Source organism: Candoia aspera, chromosome 3, assembly GCF_035149785.1.
Source record: "Candoia aspera isolate rCanAsp1 chromosome 3, rCanAsp1.hap2, whole genome shotgun sequence".
In the NCBI taxonomy this organism is placed as follows: Eukaryota; Metazoa; Chordata; class Lepidosauria; order Squamata; family Boidae; genus Candoia; species Candoia aspera.
This window is the reverse complement of record NC_086155.1, coordinates 9,228,115-9,246,970: the sequence shown is the minus strand read 5'-3', so window position 1 is coordinate 9,246,970 and position 18,856 is coordinate 9,228,115. Positions and strand designations below refer to the sequence as shown.

Genomic DNA, 18,856 nt, shown 5'->3' with positions numbered 1-18,856 from the left:
AGGAAGAGAAAAGAATCATCTAATAAAGAACCTGCTCAGGAAGACATTAGAATGCTAATGTCTCCATCTCAAACTTCCCAGTTCCATTGGCAGGGTGAACAGGCAGGACTGAACTCTGTAATTGATAAAAACATGGTCAGGGAATACCTCTTCATTTTGTATGAGTCCAGGAACAAATGAAGTATACCCTAGAGCGCTGAAGGAACTGGCTGATGATCTAGCTTTTTGAACTCTTTTTTCAGAAATGGTGATGAATGGATAAAATTTCAAATGATTGGATAGAGAGCAAATGTTCAAAAAGGCTGGGTGGGGGGAGAGGATCCAGGGAAGTAAGGACCAATCAGCTTAATGTTGGTGCCATTTTCTAGAGCAAATAAAGCAATTGATTTTTAATGATTACTAGACGTCAGCATGAGAGGCAGTTGGTGTAGTGGTTAAGGCATCAGGCTAGAAACCAGGAGACCATGAGCTCTAGTCCCACCATAGGCATGAAAGCCAGCTGGGTGACCTTGGGCCAGTCCCTCTCTCTCAGCCCTAGGAAGGAGGCAATGGCAAACCACTTCTGAAAAACCTTGCCAAGAAAACTGCAGGGACTTGTCCAGGCAGTCTCCAAGAACTGGACATCATTGAACAGATTAAAAAAAGTCAGTATGGATTTATCATGAACTAGTCTTGCCCAACTAATGTTATCTCATTTATATTCCTTCTTCAGTAGATTGTGTGGATGCTATAGAAATGATATAACTTGATTTCAGGCATGCCTCTGACAGAGTGTCCCATGAAATTCTGATCAGCAAGCTAGTTAAGAGTAAGCTGGCTGACATTAACATTAAGTAGATACAGGTTTCCTTCCCCTTATGTGAATTCACTTGATTCAGATTTGCTACTATGGGATTGATATTTTCATCCAAGAATTCACTTTATGCAGAAAAAAAAATCCCTCGGTTATGCAATTTGTGCAAGCATAATACATTTGCACCAAAGGTCTGGAAACTTGCCAAGACTTCTTCCCATCAAAACTATTTGAATATTATTCTTCCCAAATCCCATTCTATCCTCATTCATGCACTTACCATTGTGTTGTGCAGTTGTTGTAGATGTATCTCCTGCCTCCCACTTAGTTCTGTGCCTGCAATAGTTACCACTGTTAGTATGAAATTAAAACAGTCATCAACAGCTTGTCCAACTCCCTTATCCAATATAAAAAGGAGAAGGATCTCTAATTTTAAAAACAAAGACGTACTATGTTATGTCAAAACTGGTGAAGGATCAGCCCTAGGACAAGCTTTTAAACCGAGCGAAACTACTGAGAGTAACATAACGAAGAATGCTAATAAAATTCCTAGTGCTGTGATGTATTCCACCTCTGTATCTGCTATGATAACCACACACATTAGAAATCCAGCCAGAGAGAAGATGGAGAAAATGCTTCCACTGTGCGTAGAACCCAAGACAGAGAAGAAAACATCTTTCAGTAATGTGGTACTTAAGAATAAGGCTCTAAATATTTATAAGAATATTTGTCAGTACATTTGGGTTACAAAATTTGACACCATATCCCACAACCCCCCTTTTTCCTACTGTTTAATGTCTTGCTTTATGCAGATTTGCTTTACGCAAAGTGTAACTTAACCCTAGCATAAAGTGACGGAAGGCTGTATGTATGGCTTGCTTGAAAATTGTAGTTGAAGTGTTTCATTAATGCTTCCTGATAACACTGGAGGAAGATGTCAAGTGGAATGCCATAAGGTTCCGTCCTGTACTCTTCAACGATTTCCTTAATGGCTGAGGTGAGGAAGGTGTCGGAAATATTTATTGAATTTGCAGCTCACATAAAATTAGGTGGGATAGCTGATCCCCAAGAAGCGAGAAGTAAAATTTAACATGATCTTGAAATGGGCTGAAAATAACAGAGTGACATTTAACAGGGACAAATGCAAAGGTCTTCAATAAGGATGGGGAGTGCCTGGCTTGGCAATAACCCCCTTAAAAAGATGCTAGAATAGTAATTTATTATAGGATGATGTAGATTGCAAAAAAGTCAAATGCAATTTTAGGCTACATCGGCATTTAGTTTCTAAATTAGGGGAAATAATTTTTCCACCATATTCAGTTTAATCAGAACCCACCTTCCGTTCACCACACATAAGAAGGCATTAGTCAAATTGAATTAGACTTAGAAAGGGTTGTAAGTATGATCAGAAGACTCTAAATAAAGTGAGAATTTAACGGAACTGGGAAGTGTTTAGCCTTGAAATGGGAAGACTAGGGGAGAAATTTTCCAGAGGATTTAAGTTATACGAGGACAGATTCTGCTGAAATGTCAGGGACTTTTTTCTAAGAGCAGCTTGAAAGTAGAACCAGAGGTCTGGAGGGCGATAGACAGCCCTTCACTGGATGTGATTGAACAGGAGGCCTGACATACATCTGTTCTTCTTTTAAAATTTTGATTCCTACATTGAGAAGGGGGTTTGAATTTGATGGCCTTAATGGCTCCTCCTAGTTTTATAATTACCTGATTTTTTGTAAGTTGGATCTCTGTCCCCTAACTTTATTCTTACTACAATAACCATGTAAATTAGATCAGGTTGACGGAGGATAACAGGATCAAAATCTCCCAATAATCTCTGTGTCAAGTGCCAGACTTGAACATGGACCTCTTTGATCCATGTCCAACACCTTAATACTACCTAATTCTCCACGTATGAAAAGCTCCTGTGGAAATGCATGTTATGTGCTGTTCTTATGTGTGCAATCTTTTCCATGAATTGCAGCGCTGAATTGATGGAAAGCTGATTATCACAGCAGTGATTAGTTCCTAAAAGGCAGGAGGACAGAAGCCATTCCGATTTCTAGGGAAATGCTGTTCTACAGAAGAGTGCAGCAATTGAGAAGGTTTGCTTCCATGTGTCCTGTTGGCATTCCCTGACAGAATACGAAGATCTGTTTGTACACTACAAGACTTAATGACTGGGCAGATTCAGTTGAAAGTAGACAGCCCCAAGTCCTGAGCCACATAAGACTTTCAAACCAAATTTTTATTATGGTCGTAGACCAACACAAGGAGGGTGGGGTATAGTCATTAAAAACTTACATAAAAATAAAAATCCAAAAAAAAATAATTAAAAAGCTAGAAGATATAAAAGATATATAAATTAAAAACTAAAAGTATAAAAAGTGAGAATCTAAAAGAATCTAAAGGAATGAATAGGAGCATTGGATGGCTGTAGGGGAATATAAAGGATTAATATGTGGAAGACTGTCGAGTTGCAAAGCACTCTAGGTGCTCATTAAATCTGGTTTATAAAGCTGAGCCCCAAGCACAGGTCATCATCCAACTTATTTTGAGTGCTGTAAAGCACTCAAAGATCTTAAAGGTGACAAAGAACATCTTGAATTGCACCCAGAAGCTAATGAGCAACCAGTTCAGCCCATTAATCAGTGGTCTTATATGGGTGATTTGAGATGTGTCCATAAATCACTGAGCCATGATTTCTGAATGTTCTTCAAAGGCAGCCCTTGTAGAATGTGTTGAGTAATCCAGGTAAGAGGTGCCTAAGGCATGAGTGACTGAAGAAAACTGCCTGCTCCAGGAGGATATATAACTAATGCACAAGTTGGAACTGTGTGAAGACCTTCTTGGCCACAGCTACCACTGGCTCATTAAGCAGGAACTGAGTCAAGGAGGATCCCCAAATTATGAAGCCATACGGAAGAGTGTGGCCCCATTCAGAACCAATGATACAATTGAACAGTCCCCAAACCAAGGTCACTTTTTCTTCCTACAATTGAGCCTGTTACTCCCTTGTCCTGATCCTAACAGTCTCCAGGCATTAGTGTAGTAAGATAGTACCTCAGTGACATCACTTGTTCAGCCCAGGGTCAGGAGGTAAAATTGAATATCATCTGCAGAATGATGATGCTTGACAGCATGTTGTTGGATAATTTTGCCCAATGGCTTTATGTAGATGTTAAACAGGAACAGAGTAGCCATTGAGCCCTGCAGCACCCAACAATGGAGGAGCCTAGGCTTAATCTCCCCTCCTCCCACCACTACCAACTGGAATGGCTCCTTCAGAAAGGAGGAGAACCACTGTAAAACAGTGCCACCCACTCCCATCAATCAAAGATTCTCCAGAAAAATACCATGATTGATGATACTGAAGGCTAATGAAAATCAAGCAATACCAGGAGATTCACATTTCCCATGCTCCAGTCTTGTCAAAGGTTGTCCTTTGCAAATGCACTCAAGTATAGTCTTGGAGCCAAATGCAGGGCTGAAGCCAGATTGGAATAGATTCAAATAATCCATTTCTGCAATTGCATCCCTACTATCTTCTAAACAACCTTCCCCAGAAATGGAAGGTTGGAGATTGGTTGATTTGTCGTTTATTCATTTAGTCACTTCCGACTCTTTATGGCTTTGTGGACCAGCCCACGCCAGAGCTTCCTGTTGGTCATCAACACCCCCAGCTCCCCCAGGGACGAGTCCGTCACCTCTAGAATATCATCCATCGACCTTGCCCTTGGTCGGCCCCTCTTCCTTTTGCCCTCCACTCTCCCTAGCATCAGCATCTTCTCCAGGGTGTCCTGTCTTCTCATTATGTGGCCAAAGTATTTCAGTTTCGCCTTTCATATCATTCCCTCAAGTGAGCAGTCTGGCTTTATTTCCTGGAGGATGGACTGGTTTGATCTTCTTGCAGTCCAAGGCACTCAGAATTTTCCTCCAACACCACAGTTCAAAAGCATCGATCTTCCTTCTCTCAGCCTTCCTTATGGTCCAGCTCTCGCAGCCATATGTTACTACGGGGACCACCATTGCTTTAACTATGCAGACCTTTGTTGTCAGTGTGATGTCTCTGCTCTTCACTATTTTATCGAGATTTGTCATTGCTCTCCCAAGGATTAAGCGTCTGAAGTGGCCCATTCCAGTCCATTTCAGTTCACTGACGCCCAGAATGTCTATCTTTAATCTTGACATCTCACCAATAACCACATCCAATTTGCCCTGGCTCATAGATTTTACATTCCAGGTTCCAATGGTGTGTTGATCTTCAGAACATCGGATTCGCCATTCACCACCAGCACCGTCGGCCGCTAGCCGTCCTTTCAGCTTTGAGCTAGCTGCGTCATCATGTTTGGGGCTAGTTGAACTCATCCTCTGTTCCTCCCCAGTAGCATTTTGACCATCTTCTGACCTGGGGGTCTCATCTTCCGATGGTATACCGACATATCTCTGGTTGTACTGATCCATTTAGTTTTCACAGCAAGAATACTGGGGTGGGTTGCCATTACCTTCCCCAGGGTTCGCATTTAGTCTGACCTCTCTGTCACAACTTTCCCATCTTGGGTGGCCCTTCACGGTTTAGCTCATGTCATCATTGAGGTGCTCAAGCTCCAGCACCACGACAAGGTAACGATCCTTTGCTGAAGGATTGGTTGATAATTATCCATAATTTCTTGGTTGAACAAGGGTTTCTTGAGCGGAAACCATCACTTACTTTTAGGCGGGCTGCATCATCCCGTCTCTCAAGGATTCAGTTACCACCATCCCAACCCACCCTTCATCACCTTTCTGGAGACAGTTTCTGTCAGGCTTTCAAGATAAAGCCTACAGCAATAGAGTTCAGTTCTAGTAGTCCTTGTAGAGTCTGTTTCCTGGCCTTAAAGGGCTGACAAGATGTCTGAAAATTCCTCACTGCCCCCAACAAATGTTCTTCTGGCATATCCTCCTGGCGTATATGCTGAACCTTCGTTCATCCCTGTTCTGGGCGTATGTGTGTACTTTAGGCTATCTTTCAGGTGAAGCCTTTGATTGCATCATGAACTATTGTTGGGAAAGGATTCTGCATTTGGCTTTAGTCTCCATAGAACGTTAAGCTGTGGCTTTCTTTTAAAAATATGGGCATGCTTGTGTGGGTGGTAGGAACATGGACCTATGTTGAAACTTTTTATAGGGCATAGGATTCTGTAAGGGTAGAGGTGAGGAGATTGTAATCAATGAATTAATTTCCATGGGGAAATTAAAAGTAGATGAATAATGATAATCACATTAAAAGTTACAGTTGATACTACAAATGAATGGGTTGGTCATCTTTCAGGTTTCAAGTAGCTGCACCTGATTTTTTAAAAAAATTGTAGTTCTCTGATTCTTCTATCATTGAGATGGCTAGCATTAATAGATATATGTTAGCCCCACAGCTGGCATTCAGTAACACAAACAACAATAAAGAATTGTTTCAAACAATATTTTTACTTTTGTGGAGTCCTTGGTGTTCTCTGAGCTTGGCTGTTTGCTTGCAGATGTTTCAATACCCATCTAGGTAACACCATCAGTGCTATTAAGTTTTCAAGGATTTCCTCCCTGTTTATATCCAGTAGCTTGCCCTGCCAGGGTTGGTGGAGGTGTAGTTTTCTCCTTGGTAGTCCCTTGTATTGTTTTCTGCTTGACTGTTTGTCTGGTGTTAATCAGTTAATTGTTTGTCTGGTGTTAATATTTTTATTTTTATATGGATTGTATACAAATTAATAAAATCAGAACATGTACATAATATCTCTTAGTTAACAATAGAAACATTCCTACTAATAAAAAAATACAAATTGTGCAGTTAGAATTTTGGATTGTTATTAACAACTTACATGTTCAAAAGCCCATTATAGAGATTTTTATTGATTGATTGATTTTATTGATTTATTTAGTTCATACAATTTAGAGGCCACCCAACACCAAATGACTCTAGGGGCCTTAGACTTTAAAAGCAAGAAATAATAAAATAAAGAAACAAGTGCACCCAGAACAACCATACAGAAAGCAAAATAACTGACAGAGGCTTGACAGCCACCCTACTCCAGGGCCTGGGAGAATAGCCAAATTTTCAAGGACTTTATGAACTTAAGGGTTGGAGCCATACAGATCTCTGGGAAGATACTATTCCATAGGGCAGATGCTGTGACAGAGAAGGCATACTTCCTAAGTCCCAACAGATAGCATTGTTTAATTGAGGGGACTTGGAACATACCCACTCTGCCCAAGCATACAGGATGGGCAGAAACAATTGGAGACAGGTGGTCCCTCAAATAGCCAGGCCTATGGTATGATGTGCCTTATAGGTCGTGACTTGCACCTTGAATTGCACCCAGAAGCCAACTGGCAAGCAGTGGAGTTTGCAGAGCAGTGGGGTCACATGGACATATCAAAGCATTCCTATTACTGCCTGTGCTGTGGTTGATTTACTCTATTATTCTATAAATAGAATAATTACAGAAGAAATATCTCACTTTTTCACCAATATAACAAAAAGTAAGATTTGACATGTAAAATAACATGATCCTAAGTTCCATTTGTTTACAACCTGATTGTGCTCAAGGTTCATTTAAAAATATCCTAGGGATTTATCTATCAATACATCACTTTCTTATTTTTAACTTTATTAAATTCCCAGAGCAGTGGTCTAAAAACCCATATCTCTATCCATGACTCAGGTGATTGAACTCAGGTGCTAAGTTTTAATTCCTCAATTTTGTGCTGAATTTTTCTTTTAAGTTCCTTAGTTTGAGAAGGCTGGTTTAAATAAAAACCGACAAAAGATCTTGTAAATTAAAGCAGTCTATACACTGTACTTGCTTAATTGTTTTTATGCAGTTGCCCAATGTAATTTAGATGTTTAATATATGCTAATTTATAACACAGGGGCTGGGTCTTTTGAGATAAGCCAGATAAGTAAAAAATAGTATTTATTCTTATTTTTCCCTCCTCTCTGTACAGGTCATCTGGAACTATTTTGCTTTAATGAAAAGCTTGATCACATCAAAAACAACTATGCATTAATGAGATACTGGAGAGGGAAAAAAAACCAACTAAAAGAATGAATAGTGAAGAGGAATTCTATGATGCTGTCACAGGTAAGTCAATACAGCGTAAAGTCTAAATTTGTAGGAAGCCAGGATGCTGTGTTTCTGTCCTATGGCATACATATAGTGACTTTGGGGAGGCAGCTGTCTCTGGGGCCCATAGAACCTGCTGGGTTCTCCCCTTCCCCATTCCTTATGCCTTCAAACTTTTCCTTTCCACAAAACAAAACTCTCTGATCACATAACGCTCCAAAGGAGCCCAGGTGGAGGAGCAGTGCCACCACCATCTCACCACCACCTCCTGCTCCTGAGTCACCAGTGCTGAAGCAGAGCCCTTGAGGTCCTAGCACCCTGCTCTCCTCTCTCTTACTCTTCTCGTTGGCCTCCTTCCTGCTTGTGAAGGAACCCAGGGAGAAAGAGTTTCTCAGGGGAAGGGCTGGGGAATTCTGGGAGTTAAAAGTCCACACATCTTAAAGTTCCCAAGCACAGAGAGCTCCACTTATTCCCCTGCTTCTCTTGTTGGACAGTTATTTTTGCTTGGAAAATCCCCCTCCCTCCCTGTTTTGAATTGGGCAAACAGAAGATATAGGCGAGATCGCTGAACCTTATGGCACTCACTGTTAAGTACCTCAACACTACCCTAATCTCTAACCATATGTTAATTTCCTAATCTTGCCCCTCCCAGGCTGCTTCAAACATTACTAGTTTTCCATGCAGCTAAAATTATTATTCTATAATAAATGAGTTACAATTATAATACAGTTAATTATATTCAGTGCCCTTGCTATACAGTATGTGTCTGTGTGTGTGTGTACTGAGATGTCTTGCATCTGAGATGTTGAAGATTGACTGTTCCTGTTGCACTCTAATATGCTCTAATAACAGAGCGAGTGCTCCTGCGCTGACAAAAATAGACTAAAAAAGACGCACTGAAAAAACAAGAGAGAAAAACTAGTACCCTTGCACACCTGCTCACGCGTACCTTGTAACACCCAGAGCCCAGCATATTTGATGGTCATGAAGAGCCTTGCCATATTGTTTTAGAAAAGCAAAATGCAAACATGAGGAATTAATTGGCTCAGATTGGCTCCTTAAAGCTTACATATTGCAGAAAGGCATAACCAGATGAGCCTTTCCTTTTTATCACATAGAAAACTAGATTCTAATGGTAGTTAAATAGCTACGATGGTAGTTATTCAATAAGGGGGAAAGGCAAAAGGCATATTTTGGTCTGAGATGAGCAGGCTTAGAGCATTGTGGTAGAGGTGAAAAGAAAAACTAGAAAAACAGGTGGCTGTGGTTTTCAGAACTAGCAGGGAATGCCAGGAAGACCAAGAGTTTAGCAATGAGAAACTTGCAGTTTAATAATTACTCCAGCTTGCTGGATGTTTTCTTGAAAGGAAAAAAATATCATCTTGGAAATATACCAGAACAGAGGATTCTTTCTTAATTGCAAATAATTACATTATATATATCTTGAAGCATTGGGAGTTAGTGAAATAGGTGTGCTACTTTGCTTTCTCTGCAAGCTCTCTAAGAATACTTCTGCAAATAACAAGATGCAATGGTATGTGTGAATGACCTTGGAAGATGGGGCCAAGAGACACCGCCTAGGGAATGGTCAGATAAGAGATGGCATAGCCCACAGCTGGATAGTGGGTGAAGGAAGAGACTCAAGAGCCCTCCCTAGTTTCTCAGGCTGTAAAGGAGATGGCAGGAGAATTGTACTTTCAGACTTGAAAGGTTCTTTTAATGTAGCCTTACAATGAAGTAGAATGAGCTCATCTGGTCCTGTTTCCTGTCTGGCCTACCCAGTAAGGCGGACACAAGGCATATACATAAAAATGTATTCTAGCTATTAATGGCTCCATATAAATGCCAGGACAATTTTAAACACTTGGCCCCATTTATTTAATTAGACTTCTACCTGCCAGAATGAAAAAAAGATTCTCAACAGTTACGTCAATGTTTTTCAAACTTGGCAACTTTAGGATGTGTGGACTTCAGCTCCCAGAGTTCTCTAGCAAGCTGGCTGGGGAATTCTGGGAGTTGAAGTCCACACATCTTAACGTTGCCAAGTTTGAAAAACACTGAGTTATGTGATTATATTTGAGGAAATTCACAGAGGTAAATTACTACAATCTAAGGACTTTATCAGAATTCTGAAAGTTGGTGGACAGGCTGGACAATCGATTTTTGTCATAAAAATGTTCCTACGTCTGGTTAATGCCTAAGCATAGCCACAGATAGACTCCGCCAGAGGTTAATAACATTCTGTACACTTGTAACATAAAGGGCACTATCAATCATCGGTGGACTTCTCTCAGGATCATTTGTACTTATATATGTTAAGGTGTGGGAAGAAAATTGGAAAAGATTATGAGATGCTTCCTAATGTATCTTTTTAAAACGATAGACAAAATGGTTATGAACAGTATTGTTCCCGGCCTTCGCTCTCCAAAATGATTTTTGAAAGCTATGTAATAGGAAGATGCTTAAATAAGAATATACTGACAATGTCAAATCAGCATAGAGGATAAGCTGCATGGTGCAACTCTCAAATGCAGAAATGAGAATAGGTAGGTGGGAAGGGATCTTTTGCCCTGCAGATGGTTTCCTTCTTAACTTTTGATGACTCTGTTTCTGTGTTCTGTGAGGCAATCTATATGAATTATTGCCTGTCCATTGATCAATTTTTTCCTAGGTATGCCTTGTGGAAAAACTTCCAAATTTGTTTAAAGTGAAAATAAATAAATAAATAAATAAATAAATAAATCCACAGCTCTTTCTGTTGTTTTTGTTTTGGCGGGATCATCCTTCAAGGTTTTGATTCTATGAATTGTAATTGCCTGTTTGAGAAAAGTATTTGCTTCCCCTTTGTGCTCAGCTTAAGATTTATTCTTTCACCCCACTGAAATCTTGACAGAATTGAGATCCTTTTTATTTGAATGATTGGTGAAACCAGTCATCAATATTTTAGGTTACATATGGAAACCCTTAGGTTGTAGAATGGTTGTACCTATGTGAAAGTTATAATATAGCTGAAGAATTGCTGATAAATTGTTTGAGGGTACGTGGCAAGTCTCATAATATTATTTTGCAAAAGCTTAGTTCTGTTGAAGCACTTTTTAGAACCTTAATAGAATATTATCATAGTACTTTATTAGAGTATTTCTTAGCAGTTTATCCATCTTATTTGTCCTGGCTACCACTGATGCTTCTAATATTCCATATTTGTTAAAGTCATGGAAAAATTAACAGAAGTTCCTAAGCCAGTCTCATATTTATTTCTATGCAAAACTGAAGAGAATAGATGAAGGAGATAATAATTATTTATGCAGCCTTTGGAATGATAAACCTGAGTGTCCTGCTTTTTAGAAACCAGTAGAACAGCTTGTGTCCCAAGTTTAGATTGGCCCCATCCCTCTTAATTTTTCAGAAGGTTAAGACCAGCTTGGGAGAATCATGCACACTGGCTGCTCCTGGTTTTTTTTCTTGGTGTATCAACCCATGTTTTCATCCTTACTTGAGGCCATACCATTACAAACATAGAGGAAAATTAAGTTCCAACACATAAAAAAATAACATAGTCCAGAAAAATCTGGAATAAAACTTGTACTTGTGTTAGCTTTTTTATATCGAGAGAAGATATGTTTTTTATTACAGAAGAACATTCCAGTGACACCTGGAATCTGAAGTCTGAAGTGGTTAAAGCCCAGGTATAGGTTTTGCCATCTTGATAAATTGGTAAAGAGTTGGCTTTTGTTTTTAGTAGCGCCTCAGTTTAATTTCTTCTGTTACTTGTTGATTATATCTTCCTTTCTGTAGAGAATTGCATTGACTGAAAATAAAACAAATTTACAGTACTGAAATAGATATAATAATAATTAGTTATGTCATCTAAAAACCAATGTGTTTGTGTGTTCTTGATTTGAACACACTTGACTTGACCTGTGAGTTCTTGACTCGAAGAAACTGTACAATTTATCAGAAAATCCAAGTCTTGATTTTCTGTTAGTAATATAAAATCCTTCATGCCAATGACCCATTAATTTATTTGCGGAAACTCCTTGTGATGATGTGTCAAGACTACTTTCCAAATTACATATTTAATTTTGATGCACTTAAGAAATAACCCTTCCTTGGTTCATTGCATGTCTAATAACCAGCTGGGCGGGGTAAACACAGGCAGGGAGGCACCTTAAGCTACTGGCTTAGGGAACAATTCCTGCGCTTGAGTTTCTAGGTGGAGATTTTATTTTTTTTGTTGATCTCAAACTGTGAGCTTTGCTTTGCTAAGAGGTTGGACCTTCTGCTCAGGAATCTTTGATGGACAGTTGACATTCAGGTTGAAAATCTGTCTCTTGTGAGGGCAAGATTGTTGTTTTATTTTCTATCAGCACTTCGATGTGTTGTTTTCTTGTTTAAACCTTTTACCCTAAAGTAAAAATATATATTATGTACAGTTTTTGTGATAAATGGTAGAGACACTGTTCCAGCAGTAGTAGTGCTTCTTTGAAATGATACTGCTATTGTTTTTCTTGCTCTGCTCTATTTAATAATTTCAACACTTTTCCTTTGCTTTTTCACGGGCCTTAATTTATAACTGTAACAGTACTATGAGAACCCAACATAAACTAATTTTTTTTTCTCTTCCCGAATAGTCTGTGTTGGAAATTAGAGTTTGCTACTAGTTTTATAGTATAGTGTTCCCCAACTTCTTTAATAAAACTTGCATGCAAAAGACTCTAATGTGGCATTTTTCTCTCCCATTGCTGAATTCTATGTTTTGTTCTGGGTTATTGTTTAGTAATGAAATTGCATGCCTTTATATATAAAAGTATTATAGAAGACCTAGTTAAACTCTGGAATTCAGAACCACTAGATGTGGAGATGGCCAACAATTGAGATAGTTGAGAAGGTCAACTTGAGAAATTCATGAACGCTGTAAGTTTAAATACCTGCATCTTCAGAATCATAAGAGAGCATGATTCTTAAATATCAGGTGCTGGAATGAAAAGATAGAAGAAAGTCATCAGCCTTCTGCCCATGCTTGTGAGCTTTCTGAAAGTTTCTCTCTGACCCCAAAGTGCTAGACTAGATGGGCTCTCATCTTCTCAAGAGCTTGTGAAAAACATGTTTGTGTGTAAAATATGGAAACTAATGATTAGCTCAAAGGACTGGCCAGGATTTTCTGGGGTTGTAGCTGATAAAGAGCTTGGTGAATTACATTCTACTGAGCACATTAATTTGAAAGAAATTTATTTATTTGTTTATTTTGCTATGGAGCAAAAGTTGCTAAAAGTTTATATAATTGGAAGTTATTGTTAGTGTATTGTGTGTGGGTAAGATATATATTTCTTGCCTAAAGTATGTTCAACTGTGAGTGTCAAGTTTCAAGAAGGATTTTAACAAACTGAAAAGGCCTTTGGATTCTGGTGTTGTTTAAAGTAAAGACCATAAATACACTTGGGGTATGATTTCCGGCTGTTTAATTTTTAATGTTATAGATATTGTGTTATAAATCTTTTGGAATCTATTATTGGGTGTCTGTTGCTTTCTTTGATGTCAGGAGAGCATGGACTACCTTGTCTGGTTTATGACTAACATTATCTTCCATGGTTTATTGTTAACAGTACAAATATTTTATAATTTCTTCAAATAACTTGTGACATACTATACATAGTCTGTAGAAGATTAAATATTTCTTCTCCTAGTTCTGTGTAGCTTCCTTCTCAGTTACCTTGCTCTTGTGATTAACTAAAAATGATGTAGTCACCTTGTCTGGTCGTGGCATTTAAATATGAGTTACTTCATTTAGAAGGGCAGTCTCATTCCTTTTATACTGTGACTCAGGCTTGCTTGCCTTCCTGGATTTCTTGGAGGTGGAGCTTAGTCAATGAGGACTGGTATTACTTTGCAGGATGTGGAAGAAGAAGACGACTTCTAAAAACAAGCTTGCTAGTAAGTCACCATTTCTCATGTTGTTTTTAATACTCAAGACACCTTTCCTGTAAGCCACTGAAGCACATTCAACTCATTCTGAGTGGATTATGTTGTGAAGTATTTGTTGTTTAAGGAGTTAAAAGTAATGCTATTCTTGCTATGGATGATAAACCTCTCAAGAAATTGTATTAATTCTTCTGTGTTGCCACTCCATCCCCTTGTACCAGTGAAAACAAAACCTTAATTTACACTTTTTACTTACAGTTAGGGCTCTCAAGATTTTCTCTTTTCTACAAACTCTTTCTTAGGCCTTCTCTTGTTGTTTGAAATTTGAGATTTGTGAACTGTGAAGAGTAGTACTGCATTTCTTTGATTCAGCTCCTTAAGATGTCATAAGTCGTCTTTGCTTTTAAAATGAAGAGAAACAAGATGCAAAAATGGGTTATCCAGTCATGGGTTCTCCATCATTATGTCCGTTGGGTACATGCAAGGGACATATGTGAGCGAGAGGAAGTTGATTGGGTTTTTTGGGAATAGTGCTTTTTGTTCATTTCTGCACTCTAGTCTGGTTTCTTCCTCGTTAAACTCTGTAATTAACTTTACGAGTGGAAATATCCAGAGCATGGATAATTACGTCTAACAATTTGTTATATGCAAATTAACCTTTTAAAATTTATTTGTGCTGCTATTCATTGAAAATTAATATTGTTCGCTGTACTGAAATTTTGGGGAACCGAGTTTCCATTGTTTTAAAAAGAGGCTAATGAAGTGAAAAGTAAAAAAAAAAAAAAAACTTGCCAAAGTAGTTATGTTTTAAGGTCTCAACACCTGGGCTAGATATTTGATATGAAGAATAAAATATGATTCCTTTTTGAAGCCTTTGAGGCCCCTACCAGCCATGCTGCTGAATTTTGGTGAGATGGTTGCTGAAAATTGGTGGTATAGTTTCCTACAGTTTTGAAGAGAGAAATACAGAAGTGATGTATTGTAAGCCGTACTATGGGCTTAACACAATTCTAAAAAGTTCCTCCTATATATCTGGAAAATCTCAGTCCTGTCCAGTTTGCATAGTGCCCTACTCATTGGCCTCTGGACACTGAAAAAGTGCCCATCCTGGTGGCTACTGAAGTGATAGAGAGCCAGTTTGGTGTAGTGGTTAAGGCACCAGGCTAGAAACCAGAGACCGTGAGTTCTAGTCCCGCCTTAGGCACAAAGCCAGTTGGGTGACCTTGGGCCAGTCACACTCTCTCAGCCCTAGGAAGAAGGCAATGGCAAACCATTCTGACAAACCATGCTAAGAAAACTGCAGGGACTTGTCCAGGCAGTCTCCGAGAATTGGACATGATTGAATGGATAAAAAAAAAATGAAGTGATATCACTTATTTAGTTTTCAAGGTTCAACAAGACTTGCAGAGGACACCCTTTCAGTTCTTTTATTGAAAGAATTTTCTGAAGACATGGCTGTACACCTTTAGGCTGCCCATGACCTGGGGCTTTCTCAAGCTTAGTAAAAAGTCTCACAGTCCTTCATATCCTTTCCTGGTATATGATTCCAAATCTGCAGTATAGAATATGCTGTAGAGATGCTTGTGCTACACATCAGTACAGTACCAGTTTGTGTTTCCATAACCCCAAAGGCCTAAGTTATTTTTATAATTCTTAAACATCTAAATAATGTTTTGTTTGAATGGTATACACATATATAATAACAACATTTTCAAATGTCTCCCATGTATTCCACATATATGCTAGAAGTTAGCTCTTCAACCCCTGTACAGGCTCCCATGAATGCCATTATTATTATAATACCCAAATTAGGTGTTGTGGTATCTTGGGATCTGATTATCATTAGATAATTACAGTTGCGGGAATGTTCTAATGCAGTAGCACAAATTAATGAATGACATCACCCTTTACACTGCCAAAGGAAATAAGAGTAAAACAGGATATCACCACCTGTAGCCTCTCTTTTCAAAGCTGATGCTTCAGTTAAAGAAAGCCTAACCCTTTTCGTCTCACAAAAATTGTTATATTGATCAGATAGCACTGAGGAAAGTGTTGGCAGAGTGCTAGAAAGCATTTGACCCAGGAGAGATCAGAAAAGTCACACACCAGGCATTTCTATAAAAATAAATTTATTTACAGAAAGCACAAAAACATATTTACAGGCTTTGCATTTTCGCAGGCTCTCAGAGAGCTGCTTACTCTCTACTAGCCTAAAGAGAAGCAGCTGAAACTAACAAGCAAAACTGACCTCGCTTCAGGCTATGCAACTATTAACACCTAAAAAGAGGACAATTAAATTCAACCTCTTCACCAGGCTAAAATGATTAGTTACCATAGTAACCGTAATCTGTAGCAGAAAACAATATACCTTGGAATTAGCATAATATAATTGTCTCATACCAGGGAGATCTGTTCATGTTCTGTTTCAACAGAAGGTGACTCTGTTCTCACTCATCCTGTCTCACAGATAAAGCCAAGTGGCTAGTGAGTCTTCAAGAGACATTCGACCAAAATCTTCAAGTCAGCAGTGTTTTGTTCTGGATATTTTAGCATGCTTTGCATTTTAACATTAAATCTATTTAAACTTGTAAAATGTGTGACACACATTTAATGGTCTCTACTTAAAACAGCCAGGAATTTGTACATGCCTCAGTCTGGTTTACATAGCATGGTATAATTCAACAAATACAGAGGACTTCAAGTTGGGAAAAACTGATACCATTCACTATTGAAAAATAGGCAGTTTGCAGAGGAAACTGATTTTCTTGTTTCAACATATTATAGAGCAAAAATGTTTGTGCTCATAAATCTTATGAACATTAGTTGTGATATTTTTATGGCATGGAGCCAGCCATGTCCTTGTTAAATCCAGATATAGTTTTTGTTGTTTATTCGTTTAGTCGCTTCCGACTCTTCGTGACTTCATGGACCAGCCCACGCCAGAGCTTCCTGTCGGTCGTCAACACCCCCAGCTCCCCCAGGGACGACTCCGTCACCTCTATAATATCATCCATCCATCTTGCCCTTGGTCGGCCCCTCTTCCTTTTGCCTTCCACTCTCCCTAGCATCAGCATCTTCCCCAGGGTGTCCTGTCTTCTCATTATGTGGCCAAAGTATTTCAGTTTCGCCTTTCATATCATTCCCTCAAGTGAGCAGTCTGGCTTTATTTCCTGGAGGATGGACTGGTTTGATCTTCTTGCAGTCCAAGGCACTCTCAGAATTTTCCTCCAACACCACAGTTCAAAAGCATCAATCTTCCTTTGCTCAGCCTTCCTTATGGTCCAGCTCTCGCAGCCATATGTTACTACAGGGAACACCATTGCTTTAACTATGCGGGCCTTTGTTGTCAGTGTGATGTCTCTGCTCTTAACTATTTTATCAAGATTTGTCATTGCTCTTCTCCCAAGGATTAATCGTCTTCTGATTTCCTGACTGCAGTCAGCATCTGCAGTAATCTTTGCACTTAGGAATACAAAGTCTTTCACTGCTTCTACATTTTCTCCCTCTATTTGCCAGTTATCAATCAAGCTGGTTGCCATAATCTTGGTTTTTTGAGGTTTAGCTGAAAACCAGCCTTTGCACTTTCTTCTTTCACCTTCATCATAAGGCTCCTCAGTTCCTCTTCACTTTCAGCCATCAAAGTGGTATCATCTGCATATCTGAGATTGTTCATGTTTCTTCCAGAGATTTTAACTCCAGCCTTGGATTCCTCAAGGCCAGCTTGTCGCATGATGTGTTCTGCGTACAAGTTGAATAGGTAGGGTGAGAGTATACAGCCCTGCCGTACTCCTTTCCCAATCTTAAACCAGTCCGTTGTTCTGTGGTCTGTTCTTACTGTTGCTACTTGGTCGTTATACAGATTCTTCAGGAGGCAGACAAGATGACTTGGTATCCCCATACCACTAAGAACCTGCCACAATTTGTTATGGTCCACACAGTCAAAGGCTTTAGAATAGTCAATAAAACAGAAATAGATGTTTTTCTGAAACTCCCTGGCTTTTTCCATTATCCAGCAGATATTGGCAATTTGGTCTCTAGTTCCTCTGCCTTTTCTAAACTCAGCTTGTACATCTGGCAATTCTCGCTCCATGAACTGCTGAAGTCTACCTTTCAGGATCTTGAGCATTACCTTACTGGCATGTGAAATGAGTGCCACTGTTCGATAGTTTGAACATTCTTTAGTGTTTCCCTTTTTTGGTATGGGGATATAAGTTGATTTTTTCCAATCTGATGGCCATTCTTGTGTTTTCCAAATTTGCTGGCATATAGCATGCATTACCTTGACAGCATCATCTTGTAAGATTTTGAACAGTTCAGCTGGGATGCCGTCGTCTCCTGCTGCCTTGTTATTAGCAATGCTTCTTAAGGCCCACTCAACGTCACTCTTCAGGATGTCTGGCTCTAGCTCACTGACCACTCCATCAAAACTATCCCCGATATTGTTATCCTTCCTATACAGGTCTTCTGTATATTCTTGCCACCTTTTCTTGATCTCTTCTTCTTCTGTTAGGTCCTTGCCATCTTTGTTTTTGATCATACCCAATTTGGCCTGGAATTTACCTCCAATGTTCCTAATTTTCTGGAAGAGGTCTCTTGTCCTTCCTATTCTATTGTCTTCTTCCACTTCCACGCATTGCTTGTTTAAAAATAATTCCTTATCTCTTCTGGCTAACCTCTGGAATTTTGCATTTAATTGGGCATATCTCCCCCTATCACTGTTGCCTTTTGCTTTCCTTCTTTCTTGGGCTACTTCTAGTGTCTCAGCAGACAGCCATTTTGCCTTCTTGGTTTTCTCTTTCTTTGGGATGTATTTTGTTGCCGCCTCCTGAACAATTCTGCCAACTTCTGTCCAGAGTTCTTCCGGGACCCTATCTACTAAGTCCAGTCCCTTAAATCTATTCTTCACCTCCACTGCATATTCCTTAGGAATATTAGTGAGCTCATATCTAGCTGATCTGTGGGTCTTCCCTAATCTCTTTAGTCTGATCCTAAATTGTGCAAGAAGAAGTTCGTGATCTGAACTACAGTCAGCTCCAGGCCTTGTTTTTACCAA

General features: G+C 39.2%; 1 protein-coding gene across 2 annotated transcripts in view; it reads left to right on the top strand.

Annotated features, from left to right (window-relative positions):
- The window catches only part of OSBPL2 (oxysterol binding protein like 2), a 69,028-nt gene that overhangs the window by 8,786 nt on the left and 41,386 nt on the right, over positions 1 to 18,856 (top strand). For both annotated transcript variants that reach the window (XM_063296969.1, XM_063296968.1), the window contains exon 2: positions 7,766 to 7,902. In XM_063296969.1, coding sequence (XP_063153039.1) covers positions 7,866 to 7,902 — 37 coding nt within the window. In that variant the 5' untranslated portion in view covers positions 7,766 to 7,865. The remainder of the gene's footprint in view (positions 1 to 7,765; positions 7,903 to 18,856) is intronic.